Here is a 16,093-nt window from a genome sequence, read left to right as displayed (position 1 = left end):
CTCCTGGGTTCTCCCAGGCTTGTGCTGGGCTCTCCCCTAAAGGAATTCCTTTCCTGGGCCCTCTGGGGTTTCACGCCCTCATTCAATCCAATCCTTTCCCCAGATTTTCCTGCCCTTTTATGTGGCCATTTTGGCTCCCACTGCCCATGCCCCAAAGTTCTGTTGCCCCATCTGGTTTCTACTGCACATGTGCTGAGCAAAGGAATTTCCCCTGCTGTTCTGACCCTTCCCTGGGTAATCCCAGTTAATGACCAGTAATTGATTCTTCCTGCCTAATTCAGGGATCATGTCCCCTTGGAGGAGGATGCTGCTGCCCCCTGGAGAGACTGTGAATGCTGTGGGTTCCTAGTGAATGAGGGTTGATGTCTAATTTAGCTCCCTAGCAGATTAGGCTTAATATGTGATTCCGCTTCCTAGTTTATTTGGCTTAATGTCTGATTCCATTTGCACCCTTCCTTTATTTATTTATAACTAGCTAACTACGTATAGTAACATAACTACCATGGTATGAGCTATCTCCCTTTTAGACAAGGGGTAAATTTATGTGTCCTTTGCCACTAAGTTGACAAGCAGAGTCAAAAGGAGGCCACTAGAATCAAATACATGGACAAAGCAGGACAGATATAACATGCATTTGTGTTCAATAAAAATGTGTAGGAATCCAAGTATGTTCCTTACAAAAGAGCAAAACTGGAATTTATTTATGATATTGTTAGATATTATCTAATCATTTTCAACTAAATACATTAAACAGATATTGAATTGGAGGATGTAAAGAGATGTCTCGGGTATAATTTGGATTTATCTGCAAATGCTGGAGTTGAACTCGGAGGACAGCTTAATAAAAATGATTGTGTAAAGAAGGGTGATGGTAAAAATGGTAAGTATGGACTGACTTATTAAGTTAAGAACTAGGGGGTCCTGGCCAGTGTGGCTCAGTGGATTGAGTGCTGGTCTACAAACTGAAGGATCATCGGTTCGATTCCTTGTAAAGGCACATGCCTAGGTTGTGGGACATGTCCCCATTTGGGGGTGTGCAAGAGGCAACAGATAGATGTTTCTCTCCTTCTCTTTCTCCCTCCCTTGCCCTCTCTATAGAGATAAATAAATAAATAAATAAGTAGGGGAGGTGGCCATGTCCATTACCACTACTCTGCCACTATGAGCCCACTTATTGTCTACCCTCTTTATTTAAAAAAAAACACAAAACGGAAGTGATAAAGAACTATTTTCTCTTTACAGTGGTTCCCAAATTGCTATAAATACAAGGAACCCACGGACATGCTCACCGGCGCATCACTGTGCAGGCTGTGCGGTGCACAGCTCCAGGGAGGCTGTCCCCTCTGCAGTCATGATAGCCTTGTGCACTTGTGATGGCGATGGTAGAATAATATCTTGAGGAAATAATTTTCTTTTTCTTTCCCTCTAATTTTAACTAAGCTTCTAAAAGGGCAAGTGACAGTACTCTATTTAAGAAAGAAGACCAAATCTCTCTTTCTAACTCAGCCTTCCACCTGACTTGAAATCCCTGATCCAACTTCACTCAATTGGTCAAGCGGTACAAACTTACGATCACAAGGGAATGAGTATTAGGGGTGTAATATGCGGCATGATGACTACATATAATTAGCAATGCTGTGTGGTATATTTGAAAGTTACTAAGAGAGTGGATCCTAAAAGTTCACCTCACACACAAAAAACTGTAACTGTATGATATGATGTATGTTAAATAAACTTATTGTGGTAATTATTCTACAATACATATAGGTCAAGCCATTATGATATACACATTAAATTGATACAATGTGTGTCAATTATGTTTCAATAAAACTGAAATAAAGAAATCCCTAATCCATCCTTAACATTAAATCAGTTCATAAGCCTTTTTAAAAATATAAATATCTTTAGTATAAATATTACTTCCATTGTTGATGAGGCAGTGCTGGAATTCTCAAGTTTTACTCTAATCAGGAAAACCTGAGAGCATTTTCTGAAATACAAATGTTTAAGACTCACCTTTGCAGATAGTGGGGAAGCAGAAAATAGAAAAGCCTGATTTTTTTAAAGCACAACAACCACTAACATGTGGCCATGATTGGAAACCACTGATGAATGGAAAACTGACCTTTCCATCACACGTCATAATTTCAACATTTAAGCCTTAAACTGTGTGATTTTCAGCTAGTCATTCCAACTCTCTGAGTCTCAGCTTTCTTGCCCACAAAATTCAGGAAGGTTAAAAAAATCACCTTGAAAATTTTTTCTAGTTCAAAAAATTCAGAAGTCTAAGAGATTCACAAAAGTTTGTTAAAAGTGGTTTAGGCTAGAGAGAAAGACAGGGGGAGAAAATGGGTAGGCATTTGGAGTAGAAAGCAATTTTGCTTTTCACTTAATTTTTTTGTACCCTTTGATTTTTTTATAATATTAAAATAAATTAAGGCAAGCCAATATAAAATATAATTATGAAGGTAATTCGGCAATAAAAAATATTACACAGTACATTTAAATTCACATTTAGTTCTCATGTGTTCACGTGCATAAGTGGTTAACTTTGAATTCCCCATGTATCTCAATCATGGTACCATTTTTTTAAGAAAAAGATGATTGAAGTCTACAATCAGCTACTAATAAAAGTTGCCTTTGGAGATTTGGGCTGAAAAAGTTACATACATAATACTTATAAGTAAAATTCAATAAATATATTAGACTATATAAAAGGGGCTCAATAAATGTTTACCAAGTATCACAGAATGAAAAATCCCTGACTTACATTCTCTGTCTCTTCTCAGTAAACATCACCAGCGAGAGCATCATCAGTAATGTTGTTTCATTCATCAGGGGAGGAACTAAACAATATGCACTTCAGCTGAAAGAGAAGCTTCTCAGCGGAGGCAAAACGGTAGATGTGACTGACTTTGTAAACTGGGCGTCTTCCTTAAGTGATGCTCCAGTGCTCATAAATGAAAGGGTAAGGAATGTGTATTTTCAAATAGGAGATTTTTGTCATTCTCTTATGACATGTAACTGTTGGTTCAAATGAACAGTTCTTTCATCTGAAAGAGATGTGAGCATTTGAATGCATGTCCATCTGGTCCCCAGGAAGATGCATGGCAGAGAAGAAAGGCACAGAGTGGGGCATCAGACAAACCCAGGCTGAGCTTGGGTCGCTGTCCCTCACCAAATGAGTGGTCACTTCTGACTTCTGCAACACTGAATTCTCCAGGGCTCCGGGTTTCTTTTAAGGATTTAATAACATTGCACATACAGAGCTTATTGCACAGACTGGCACAAGATAGGTGCACTCTGCCCTTGGTTGCCCTCGTCTGTGGGTGGCATCACACTACCACTTCCAACACAGAGAAGTACTTATTAAGGCCTTAGGGCAAGGGAAGTTCATAAGGTCTCCTCTATGAAAACTCAGGGGAGACATTACTCCTTAACCTCAGTTTCAAGGATCATTTGGTTTCTCTTGGGAATCAGGAAGTTCTTTTTTTTAATGCTTGTGATCATTAAATTCAGTGTCTGACTCAAGGAGCTAGAAAATATAACCAAATTTGTGACCTACCTTGGGCAAATGGGTGAGTTCTCCCATATTTGGGGCTTTTGTGTTGCTTTTTCCTTCATCTTGCCTTTTCTATTCTCAGTTCTCCTTTTTTCTTTTCCCTCCACCACGCTTATCTCCCCACATATATTTCTGGAACAACTTGGGTAATTATGAACCAATTAACCTACGATCTTTTGTTATATTGTGCAACTTGAAAATGATGCACCAGATGTTGAAGAGCATCAGTATTTTAAAGGGCTGCAGTGCTCCATGTCCCAGTCATTATAGTTCTAACCACAGAGTGGAAATCCTTCCCAACTCTCCTATAATGGGATGGAAATAACACTCATCCAATCAACAAATTACATTTGGTACATATAGTTTAATTAGTTTGGAAGCCCATAAGAAACCTCAACACTTAGTATAATAATATAATACTTAACATAATATCCCAAGTACTTAATATTAAACTATATTGTCTTTTAGCAAGTTTTATGATCAACTACACCCACTGAAAATATACCTAGCTACAAATGGTAGAATGACAGAGTTAGAATAGGAGAGAATTTATAACTATTTTCTTACTTAACAGAAGGCCAAAGTTCATCAGAAAAGATGTGGCTCTTCGGGACAACGTCACAAAGTACATTTGGACGTGCTATTTGTCTTCCTGTGGGATCCCTTGACTCTGGGGTTTGAGGTTCCTCTAAAACTGCCGTCATTGCATGTCCTTCCTCTCGATCTCTCTGAACACTGTTTGTGCATTTCATCCAAACTGTGTTGTCTCCATGACCCCCTATTCCTGTGTCTTAGATTATCTGGCCTTGACTTTCCTTTGAAGGGTAAAACAAGATGAATTTCTTTTCTTAAGAATCAAAAGAATTCCACCACATGCTTACATTGTTTGCGCCAATGTGGCAATGCTGGTAAGTGGTTTCTTTCTTCCAAGTAAATGCGACATAGCTGAAATTCATATCCTACGCACTAATCCATAAAGAGCTATGCTGGCGGACAGTCACTGATTTTATGGAAGTGCTTAACATATTCTGGATAAGAGACTCTTCTGCTTGAAAGTGTTAGAAATGTCTTCTCTCACTTGAGGACTTTCACCCTTTAATGGTATTTTTAATAATCGATGTCCTCTTTTTTACTTTTTAGTTTGAAATACTTTTAGACTTACCATAAAACTGCCCAAATAGTACAGACATTTGCAAAAATGCAAAATTGCAAAAACACCACAGAGTTCATATACACCCTATACCCAGGAGCCCAAATGTTAACAACTTACATAGCCATGGTGCCTTTTAGCAAACTCAGAACAATCACGTTGAGTAAACCATGGGCCCTATTTAAATATCACCAGTTCCCGCCCCCCCTCCCATTGTCCTCTTTTCTGTTCCAGGATCCAATCAGGATCTCACGCTGCATTTAGCGGTCACATCCCTCTATTCTCCTCCAATCTGTGACAATTCCTCAGACTTTTCTGGTCTTTCACGACCTTGATACTTTTGATGAGTGTTGATCACTGGTATCAAAAGTCTCTCAGTTTAGGCTCAGAGTAGATTAAGGTTGTATATTTTTGGTAAGATGACCCCAAAGCGATGTTGCGTCCTTCTCGGGGCATGCTACCAGAAATTATCACACTGATTTTTTCTTATTTTGATATAGTTAAATGTATATTTCTTTTCATTACTGTTAGTGCTTTTGTGTCCTGTTTAAAGTCATTCTCTACCTCAAGGTCTTAAAGATGCTCTCCTATATGTTGCCTTCACTTTACTGTTTTGCTTTTATATTTTTACCTACAATAAACCTACAGTTATTTTGTGTGTGTGTGTGTTATAAGTTAGAAAGTTGCTTTTTAAAAAATTTCCTATGACTATCTCTTTATTCTAGAACAATTTAAATTGTATTACTGATTGGTGGCATATTTTTTTATATCTATGAAAATCAAATGTCAGTCTACTTTCAAAGTACTATGGGTTTTTACTACGCTGTTAAGATTTTCTTCATTATCATTGTTTGTGGGTTTTGTTGGTTTTTTTTTTTTTTTTAGCAATTTTACTCTGATGTACCTAGATGCAAAAAGAAAAATGTTTAATCTTGCTCTTCATTAAGGGGGTATTGATGTCTGTCACCACCTGTGTAGTATTCTCTGCCACCATTCTTCAAAATTTCTTTTTATATATTCTCTCTTTCTGGGACTCAAATGATACACATCTTTTACCTTCTCACTTTTAATGTTTTCTGCCTTTTTCCTGAATTTCCCAAACTTTTATCTTTTCATACTTCATTGTCGATCATTTTCCTTCTGACCTATATTTCAGGTCATTAACTTTCCTTCCATTATGCCACATCTGCCCTTTAACCAGTCCATTAATTTGTTTATTATAGTATCAACTTCTCCTATATCTGTTTATTTTTTCAGAACTTCCATTTGAAAAATAATTTCCTGTTCTCTACTAACATTTGCAAGCTTGTCTTATCTTCCTGCTTATGAAGTTATTTTAAAATCTATGTCTAATAACTTAAATCTACTCATCCCCCCCTTGCTCTGTCTCCAGTTTCTATTATTTCTTTTTATTCTTTTTACTTTATTACTTTATTTTTATTGTTGACACCATCACAGATGTCCCCACTGTCCCCCCGCTTGGCCTGCTCCCACCCTGCCCCACCCCTCCCTTCCCCCTGGCTATCACCACCTTGTTGTCTGTGTCTATGGGTAATGCATGTATGTTCCTTGGCTAATCCCTTCAATTTCTATTATTTCTATGGTTTTCAATCATGTTGCTTTGTTTCTTTGTGGACCTAGTTATTTTTATTGTGGGCTGGAGATTATACTTTAAAAATTGTTATAGAAGTAGCGTGAGACCTGAGATAATTTTATTTTCCTCCCAAGGAAAGATATATTTACATCCGGAAAGCTTCAGAGTACTAATAAATCAGGGTTATTTTAACCCAAACCAGGATGCAGTCTTTACCAGGGCTATGCTACTTCCACTTGCCTCTTGCTTCTAGGACTATAGTCCTTTGGGTAGGGACCTTTTGTTGGTCCTGAATTCCAACCTTTCCCCCAGAGTCCAGTAATATGTTTTGTCTGCCACTTAGCCACTTGACTGCCTCTTCCTCAGTTAGGAAATATGCCAAGGGGACCAGTGGCCCCGAAACACTGGGCTCACCTCACTGAATTTCCATCACCTCCCAGATCTTTATTTCCTTGTCACTTTTTTGTCACCTTGTTCGTCCTCCGGGGCCTTCGAGCAGATTTTTCATTTTGGTTGTACTTTGTTCAGCTTTCTCCCTGTGCCTGGCAGGAGGATTGGTTGACAATATCTACCCTGTCATTAATCTTCTGCAGGAATTCCTGGTATATATTTTCTATGTTCTTTCTTGAATCTTTAGATTCCAATTTCTTGTAAATTTTGGGGTCTCTTGTTTCAAAGAGCTATGCCACCAAAGGGCCTCCCTTTGTTATAATTCTTTCACTGAAACAGCTGCTTATAGTCACATAATGAAATTTGCTTACACTTAATGGACATATGTTCCAAGTTTTCATATATGTTATGGTACCTCCATTATGCACTTGATCTTAGCCAAAAGGCCAAGAAGCAAGGGTACCTCCGCTATACAAACTTTTCGAATTCTTCACTGTGTGACTACAATACTCTTCTTTTCTGCTCAACACCTTCGAATCTCAGCTTAATAGTCATTTTCTCAGGAAAGCCTGTCCAAGCTTCCCTGATTCAGTTGTAGCAACTTTGTGTCTTACTCCAGAAATGTAAGTGTGCAAAATCATTTTCCTTCATTTTCTTTAAGTCTAATTAGATTTGACATCAAGATCCCATCCCTCCATGAAGGAAGGAAAATTTATCCTTCATTCCTGTGTTGGATGGAGTTCAGGGAAGTTCTTCCTTGTGGCTGAAATTAATACAAGAATCCTGACACCTCTGCTGGGGAAACAGGAATGGGAGCTCTGTATGTGTACAGTCCACTGTGGTCACCCTGACAACCTTGTGGATTGCATTCTGTGCTCACCTGAAGTCAGGTGGTTCCCAGCCTTCCAGACCAAAATAACTGCTAGGGATCTAATGATGCTTTCCTGCTACTTGGGATACATGCTAACTCTGTCCCCTTCCTGGTCTAGAAGACTTTTCTCCTTCACTGGCCTTCTTCTCACACTTTTCCCAGCAAAAATTTCCCAATGAGTTTAAGCTTTTAGAGAAATAAGTCAATAAAGAGTTGACTTTCAGAGCATTCTGGACTTGGCCTTGCACACAACCTTCCTCTTAAACAAGACAAACACCTGGCTATATTCTGAAAGAGGAGAAGGGGGGGACACAAAAACACCTCAGAAAATAGTATGCCAATAAATTATACCGCCAAAAGTTTAAATCCATGTCTGTTCATTTTTAAAACACATATACCCATCTTTTATAGCAATATCGTAGTTCCTATTTATATGTATCTATATGATTATTTTAATACCAGTCTCCTGACTTCCATAACATCATCTCCATGACTAGAGAGATTATGACTGACTTTCATCACTAGTAGAGTCTTACAAGCTAAATCATATCTGGCAATAACAATCCTTCACTAAGCCTTTGCTGAATTAGTTAATTAATGAACAAATAATTCTGTGAAGAATGTTAGAAACTCCATCAGTAGGAAAAGACCTAAAAGAAAAGACCTAAAATTAAATGTTTTGCTTGCTTGCAGCTGTCTCCTATATATAATCTGATTCCATTGACAATAAAAGATGCATACCAAAAGAAAGAAAATTTGGAAAGAGCCATTGAAGATTATGTCAATGAATACAGTGCAAAAAAATGCCACTCATGCCAAAACGGGGGTACTGTGCTCCTGCTGGATGGAAAATGCGTGTGTACTTGCCCGCTCACATATGAGGGAATTGCCTGTGAAATCAGTGAACGAAAAATTCCTCCAGGTGAGAACAAGTGATTTGTGTCATTAGGGACAATAATATGTATTTGGGTGTTACTTAATCTGACAATTTGTGTCTCATTTATCTTAAGTGTCAACCTGATGCTTTGCAATTCAAAAAGCTTTTGTATTCTCCCCAAATCCATGCTATTGGTACGCAGGACCTGCACTTCCTACCTATTTTTCTCTTCTGTCACTAGTCACATTTACTCTCCCTACACAAGGTGAATATCCCCTCTAGTTTGGAAGTGTGTCTGGTATCTTAAATGTTACACTCTTCCCAGCACCTAGACAGAATCTGGCACATCACAGTATGTCACAGGCTGAGGGGATTGATAAATGCATGGGTGGACGGACCCAAAGTTCAAGTCCTGTGAATCCTTAAGGTTTGATAATCCTCTGTTTTCTCTAGAATTGTCACTTGGAGAGAAATAGAGTTGCTGACTTCTCTGGGATCACAGGGAAGGAAAAAGATCAGGAACACCAGGACTTTCGATTTAAGATGCTGTCGGTAGAGATCGTCCTTGCTGCCAAATGGAAAGCAACATGCCTCACGAAATTTCTACCAACCTTTGCAGTCTCTCTCAGAGCCACGATGCTTCTTTTCCTCCTGCAGCTCCTGTGATGTTTCCGTTTTTCTTTTCACTTCACTAAGGAGGAGAGTCAGCAATGAGATATGCCAGGACTGCTTTCTCCCACAGGCAATGCCAATCTCTTGCTAACAAAATGTAATTAAATGGAAAAGAGAACGTTGGTTAAAAAGACTAAAGCAATTGCCAAAGTGCTTTGTAGGACTAATATATCCCGCTAGTTCCACAACCAAGTGTGCACCATGCAGTTTGGTTTCTGTTTATTTAGTTTCATCTTTTTTGGTCCTTCATTTGTATGTGAATGAGTGTACTCATTCACTCAGCAAATCCTTACTGAGCACCTACCACAGGCACAGCCCTCTGCTCATTGGTCTTAGCTCTCCAGTTTAACTCTACCTGTCCACAGGAAAGTTATTGGATTTGTAACCAAACAGATTAAATTGTCATATTTTACCAAGAAAAAAGAAATGAAAACAGTGATTTATATGATCCAACGTAATACCTACCCTTATGAGTTGTATAAAATAAAGCTACACATAAGAAACTTTGAGGGAGCTGGTTGCACTATTTTATCCATTGGCTAGCTCGGGAGTTAAGGCCTGAGATCTTTGCAAAGATCCAATAACTGAAAGGACAAAAGAAAAAAAGGAAGGAAGGAAAGAAAAGGGGGAGGGGGGAAGGAAAAAAGAAAGTCTCAAAGTACAAAGGGAAAAATGCAAATCTAAGTTAATAAATGTTTAATTAAATGTCAACAGTATATATCATGTTGAGTCCATTAATTGTCATTCTCACTAATAAACATTTCATGCATTTATTAAATGATTGAAGCTAGTTTTTCTCTGTGGAAATTCTCAAGAATGCACATGATTGCTGAGAGATCATAGTAAATAAACTACTTATTGGTGAACAATTTTTTTTTAATTTTTAATTTCAAGTTTTTTAACAACAAAGAAAAAGGTTATTAGATATGGGATGCTTTTTAGTATATTAGGTCTGATATAGAGATGATTCTCTAAAAATAAAGGTGCTGGGCCCGTTAGGGTATAAAATAGCCCGGAGAGCTCAAGAGAATTCCCTGCCCTTGGAAACCTCAGTGGACCAGGAAGAATAAGGATGTTGGGTGCACATAAACTGGGCTCTGTGATGAGGACCTCCTGGCTGCTGAGCATGACAAGACTCAGCCCGGATTGTGGTTGGGAGAAGTGGACTCCTGAGAAGGGAAGTCCTAGTTTGGAGGAGTATATCTGCCCCCCACCCTCTCCTGCTCTCTGCCAAGGCACACCACAAATTCAAGGAAGAGGACATGTGAGGCAGAGTCCTCCGCAGCCCTGACCAGACATTCAGATCATCGCACCGAACCCCATTCATTATCAGGAGAACCTGGAGAAGCTGGGTGGATATTCATCTTCCCTTGGGCCTAATAGAAAAGAATAGAAAAGGGTATTGCTTCATGTTTCCCTTTTTGTACTTAACACTTAGGTTGCTTATTTATTCAGCAGACCACGTGGTAGACAGACAACCCATACCTGACAACTAGTATCTCTGAGGTGTGGGTCCGCATCCTCGCCCAGCTTTTCACTGCTGCCTGCCCCAGGGCCCTGTGTGCGTGCCAGGGGGCACTGCGTACAACCGCCCCCATGGCAGCTCCCGGGTTCATTTCCCAGTGGTTTATTTAGAAAAACCAGCCCAGCATGATGGATAAAAGACCAGGTCAGCTTAGTTTGATTCTCTCTGCCCCCCATACACACCCACAAATAATTCTTAGGAGAAACATCTGTCTGTCTGTCCCACAACCCTCCCCCTCCTACCTCCTATGTATTACCCACCACCATGCTAAGAGCAGTGAAAGGCCCAAGGGAAGAGAACGGGGAACTGTATAAAAATAGAGAAGTTACAGAACCAGGATGATAACATCTCCTTCATAAGTTATACTGAGTCTTTAAGATAATGAATACAATCACCTTGCCACCTGACAGACAAGCCGTGTTGGTAACTGTTACTGTTGTTGGCACACAAGGCGATTGGTACAAATCCTCCCAAACATGACTCTAGCATTTGTGACATGAGACAACCATGAAGATTAAATCTGAAAATTGAGGGTAATGGCCTATGGCAGAGTGGCTTAGTACTCTCTCTCTAAATTGGTTCAATGATCTTTGTAAGAGGAGATATGTTTTATTGTGCTAAAATCTATGTAATATAAAATGTACCATTTTAACCATTTTGAAGTGATATTAATTACTCTATGATTTCTGTGCAACCATTACTACCATCTACCTCAAACTGAAACCCTGTACCAATTAAACAGTAATTCTCCATTCCCTACTTCCCCAGCCCTGGTGATTCCCATTCTATTTCCTGTCTCTATAAGTTTGACTATTTCAGGTACCTTATGTAAGCAGAATCATGGAACACCTGTCCTTTAATGGAGCTTCATGTAATGTCTTCAAGCATATATTAGAGTTTTATTGCTTTTTAAAGGCTGAATAATATTCCACGGTGGTATATCTATAGAACGTCTTGTTTATCCATTTCTCTGTTGACGGACACTTGGGTTGCTTCTACTTTTTGGCTGTTTGTAGTGATGCCATGGACACGGTGAACAAACATCTCTTTGTGTCTCAGCTTTTAATGTGATTGAGAATATATCCAAAAGTGGAGTTGCAGGGTCAGAAGGTAATAATTCTATGCTTAATTTTTGAGGAACCTCCATACTGTTTTCCACAACAGTTGCACCCTTTTACATTTCCAGCAGCAATCCACAGGGGTTCCAATTTCTCCGCATCCTGAACAATGCTTATTATTTTTGTTTGTTTTTTGTTCTTGTTTCTGTAACAGCCATCCTAATGAGTGTAAAGCGATATCTCATTGTGGTTTTGATGTACACTTCCCTAATGATTAGTGATGTTGAGCATCTTTTCAAGTGCTTATTAGTCCTTTGTACATTTTCTTTGGAGAAATGTCTATTCAAGTCCTTTTCCTGGTTGTTAATCAGGTTGTTTTGTTTTGTTTTGCAGTTATAATAGTTCTTTTATATTCTAGGTATTAATCCCTTATCAATAGATGATTTGCAAATACCCCCACCCTAGGGAGTGCCTTTTCACACTACTGATAGTCCTTTGATGTATAAAAAAATTTTAAGTATCTTTTATTGATTATGCTATTACAGTTGTCCCATTTTTTTCTCCCCTTTATGCCCCTCTGCCCTGTACCCTGCCCACCATCATTCCCCGACCTTAGTTCATGTCCATGGGTCATACATACAAGTTCTTTGGTTTCTCCATTTCCCATACTCTTCTTAACCTCCCCCTGTCTATTTTGTACCCACCATTTATGCTTCTTATTCCCTGTACTTTTCCCCCATTTTCCCCCTCCCCCTCCCAGGTGGTAACTAACCATGTGATCTCCATTTCTATGATACTTTTCCTGTTCTACTTGTTTGCTCAGTTTGTTTCTGTTTTTGTTTTTTGTTTTTTAGGTTCAGTTGTTGATAGTTGTGAGTTTGTTGTCATTTTACTGTTCACAGTTTTGATCATCTTCTTTTTCTAGTTAAGTCCCTTCAACATTTCATAAAATAAAGGATTGGTGATGATGAACTCCTTTAACTTGACCTTATCTGGGAAGCACTTTATCTGCCCTTCCATTCTAAATAATAGCCTTGCTGGATAGAGTAATCTTGGATGTAGGTCCTTGCCTTTCATGACTTGGAATACTTCTTTCCAGCCGCTTCTTGCCTGCAAGGTCTCTTTTGAGAAATCAGCTGACAGTCTAATGGGAACTCTTCTGTAGGTAACTGTCTCCTCTCTTGCTGCTTTTAAGATTCTCTCCTTGTCTTTCACCTTGGGTAATGTAATTATGATGTGCCTTAGTGTGTGCTTCCTTGGGTCCAACGTTTTGGGGACTCTCTGAGCTTCCTAGTCTTTCTGAAAGGCTATTTCCTTTGCCAGATTGGGGAAATTCACCTTCATTATGTTTTCAAATAAGTTTCCAATTTCTTCCTTTTTCTCTTCTCCTTCTGGCACCCCTATGAATCGGATATTGCAATGTTTAAAGTTCTCCCGGAGGTTCCTAAGCCTCTCCTCATTTTTTTGAATTCTTTCTTCATTCTGTTCTGGTTGACTGTTTATTTCTTCCTTCTGCTCCAAATTATCGATCTGAGTTGTGGTTTCCTTCCTGTCACTGTTGGTTCCCTGTATACTTTCCTTTATTTCATTTTGCATAGCCTTCATGTTTTCCTCTATTTTGCAACTGTACTCAACCATTTCTGTGAGCATCCTGATTACCAGTGTTTTGAACTGAGCATCTGATAGGTTGGCTATCTCTTCATTCCTTAGTTTTATTTTTTCTGGAGCTTTGATCTGTTCTTTCATTTGGGCCATATTTTTTTTTGTCTCCACACTACTGTTACGTTGTAAGGGGCAGAACCTTAGGTGTTCACCAGGGTGGGACAACCCACGTCGCTGCACTGTGACACTGTATATGGGGGAGGGGTCTGAGCGGGGAATAATGCAGCTTGCTCCACCCTCTGCCGTCTTTCAATCACTTCCCCCAATATCCACAATCAAATTGGGCCCTTCTGGTGATGATTACCAGGTGGGTGGGATTGTGTACGTTCTAGGACCCTGTAGGTCTCTCCAAGGAACTCTCCTGTGAGGCTGGGAGTTTCTCCCGCCATCTCAACCCCCACAGGTGTTTTCAATCAGAGGTTTTGAGGCTTTATTTCCCCAAACTGGAACCCTGGGTTGGAGGGTCGGTCTCACTCCCCAGCTGTTCCTCCCTGTTTATCTGCACGCAGATGTGGAACTGCCCAGTCTGCCAGCCTCTGCCTTGCCTTGAGTCCTCTCCACCCAATTGGCCATCTCCATCCCTCCTACTGGTCTGGGTGAGTGTTTCTTCTTTAACTCCTTGGTTGTCCGACTTCCATACAGTTTGATTTTCTGGCAATTCTGGTTGTTTTTTGTGTTTAAATTTGTTGTTGTCCTTCTTTTGGTTGTGCGAGGAGGCAAAGCGCATCTACCTATGCCTCCATCTTAGCTGTAAGTCCTAAAAAGTTTTCAGTGTTGAAGAAATCTAATTTATCTACTTTTTTTGTTGTTGCCTATGTCTTTGAGGTGATATTCAAGAAATCATTGGATCTGAGTTAATGTCATAAGCTTTTCCTATATCTTCTTCTAAGAATCTTATAGTTTTATTAACTCTTATGTTGAGTTTTTGATCAATTTAGAGTTATTTTTTGTGTATGGTATAAGGTAAGCCTTCACGTTCATTCTTTTGCATGTGGATATACAGTTTTCCCAGTATCGTTTGTTGATCAGTGATTTTTAAACTTTGTGTTAGTCTACTAAAGCCAATCAGCTTGGAAGCAACAATAGAAAAGAGGGTCAAGATAACACTGAATTATTTCACAAATTGTGTTCCAGTAAATATGCTTTTATAGCTAGTATAAATATTCCAAAGTCCTTCTTGTAGCAATAGTAAGTAATAGTATTGTTCCAAAAAGTATGATAAAATTGCAATTTGAAATATTCCTATTCTTCTGACCAAAAGAAAAAATTGTCATTAAGTTACACTCAGGTACGGCTAATTTGTATTAGGACATAAATAATTATGTATTTAGGTTAACTTCCTGCCTGACAAATTCAAATTTGAGCAGTAGAGTGTAAAAAAGACTAAGTTTGACTAACTTTTCAAATAAAGAAAACAGGGTAATTCTAAGGTGTAAAAAAAATACAAAAGAAACTCAAGCAAAAAGTAAAATCTGGAAATGTTTTCAAATTTACTATTTTAAACAAACTTGAAATTATATTCTAAAAGCACAAAAAAGGTGTGTGTCCTCACTAATATTCATCCTGGACTGAAAGAAATATTCCTATTTTAAAATTCACCAGTCAACAGCTAAGGAACATTAGTATATTCAAACCTGCAATTAACCAACAATGGGAAAGGGAAAGAACTTTGGGAATTATGGAGTGATCTGCTTTCCCCTTTGTCATCTTCTCTGAGTCTATAAAATCCCAAAGCATGTCTGTTATTTTCCAAACATTCTGGCCTAATCTTTCTATTGGAAAGGAAACTGGGAATGAATGAATGGATGGATGAATGGATGAAACAAAAATAGATCCATTTTTTACATATAGGGCCTTTGTTTTCTTTCATTCATTAAAATTAAAATCACCCCTAACAAATTGTTAAGGACAAAGACTAACCCAAAGAGGGCTATATTTTGATAATGTCAGTTAAATCTCTTTGTCTTGGAAACCCAGTGAAATAAAAGAATTACAACTTGGATTCTGCTTTGGGGAAGAATATACAAGGAATGAAGAGGTGAAAAGCTTTGAGGAGAGAATAGAAAAGCCATGAGAGAAAAATAGAAGACTATCAAACCTCACTGAACATTCTGAGTCCCTGAAAACCCAAAAGGAGGGTCAGATACAAATTATAGCCAAAATAGAAGAAGAAAGTAAGAAGTAAATTAACATATAACAGAATTCTTCTATAAGCTTTGTTCTTTATTCTCTCTGCTCTCAAAAGACTTCTTAAGTAAATTTTAGGGCTTTTTCCATTTTCTTACTTCAACAGTTCTTTTAGAGTTTAGTAAACATTTTGCCTGGGGTTGGGTTTAAATTGTAAGGACAACTCTTGCCTTCCCTTGTTGAGTTTAAATGGAAGTTCGTCATCCTACTGAATATAGTGGAAACTCCCCTATTGGAGGATGAGTTCATTTTGAACTGATGCTGATCAATAAGTTATTTCTTCAGGAGCATTGATGTTCTGAAAGGGTTATGGACTCCTTTTATTAAAAATAGATAGTACAAGAGTGAAAAAATACCCATTTTGTTTTCAAAACAAAAAGTGAAAGAGAAATAAGCCAAATCAAGGAACTGCCTGTTTCCCTCTGCACACCCTTTTAAGCATGCCTGGTCATATCCTGCTTTCTCCCTGCCACATTCCATTTGGCTATTCCATATCTATCCAAGCAGAGAGACTAGAATTTCCTTGAATTTCTATGAATCTATTT

The 16,093-nt window shown here is 38.6% G+C and overlaps 1 protein-coding gene across 1 annotated transcript in view; it reads left to right on the top strand.

The window, feature by feature from the left end:
• C9 (complement C9) overlaps window positions 1–9,985 on the top strand; it is a 40,915-nt gene extending 30,930 nt beyond the window's left edge. The window contains exons 8-11 of the mRNA XM_024578401.4: window positions 755–880; window positions 2,790–2,968; window positions 8,261–8,489; window positions 8,898–9,985. Of these exons, the coding sequence (XP_024434169.3) occupies window positions 755–880; window positions 2,790–2,968; window positions 8,261–8,489; window positions 8,898–8,920 (557 nt within the window). The 3' untranslated portion in view covers window positions 8,921–9,985. The remainder of the gene's footprint in view (window positions 1–754; window positions 881–2,789; window positions 2,969–8,260; window positions 8,490–8,897) is intronic.
• The last annotated feature ends 6,108 nt before the right edge of the window (window positions 9,986–16,093 follow it).

The sequence above is a fragment of the Desmodus rotundus genome, chromosome 1 (assembly GCF_022682495.2).
Source record: "Desmodus rotundus isolate HL8 chromosome 1, HLdesRot8A.1, whole genome shotgun sequence".
NCBI classification, from domain to species: Eukaryota; Metazoa; Chordata; class Mammalia; order Chiroptera; family Phyllostomidae; genus Desmodus; species Desmodus rotundus.
This window is presented reverse-complemented; position numbering and strand designations above follow the sequence as displayed.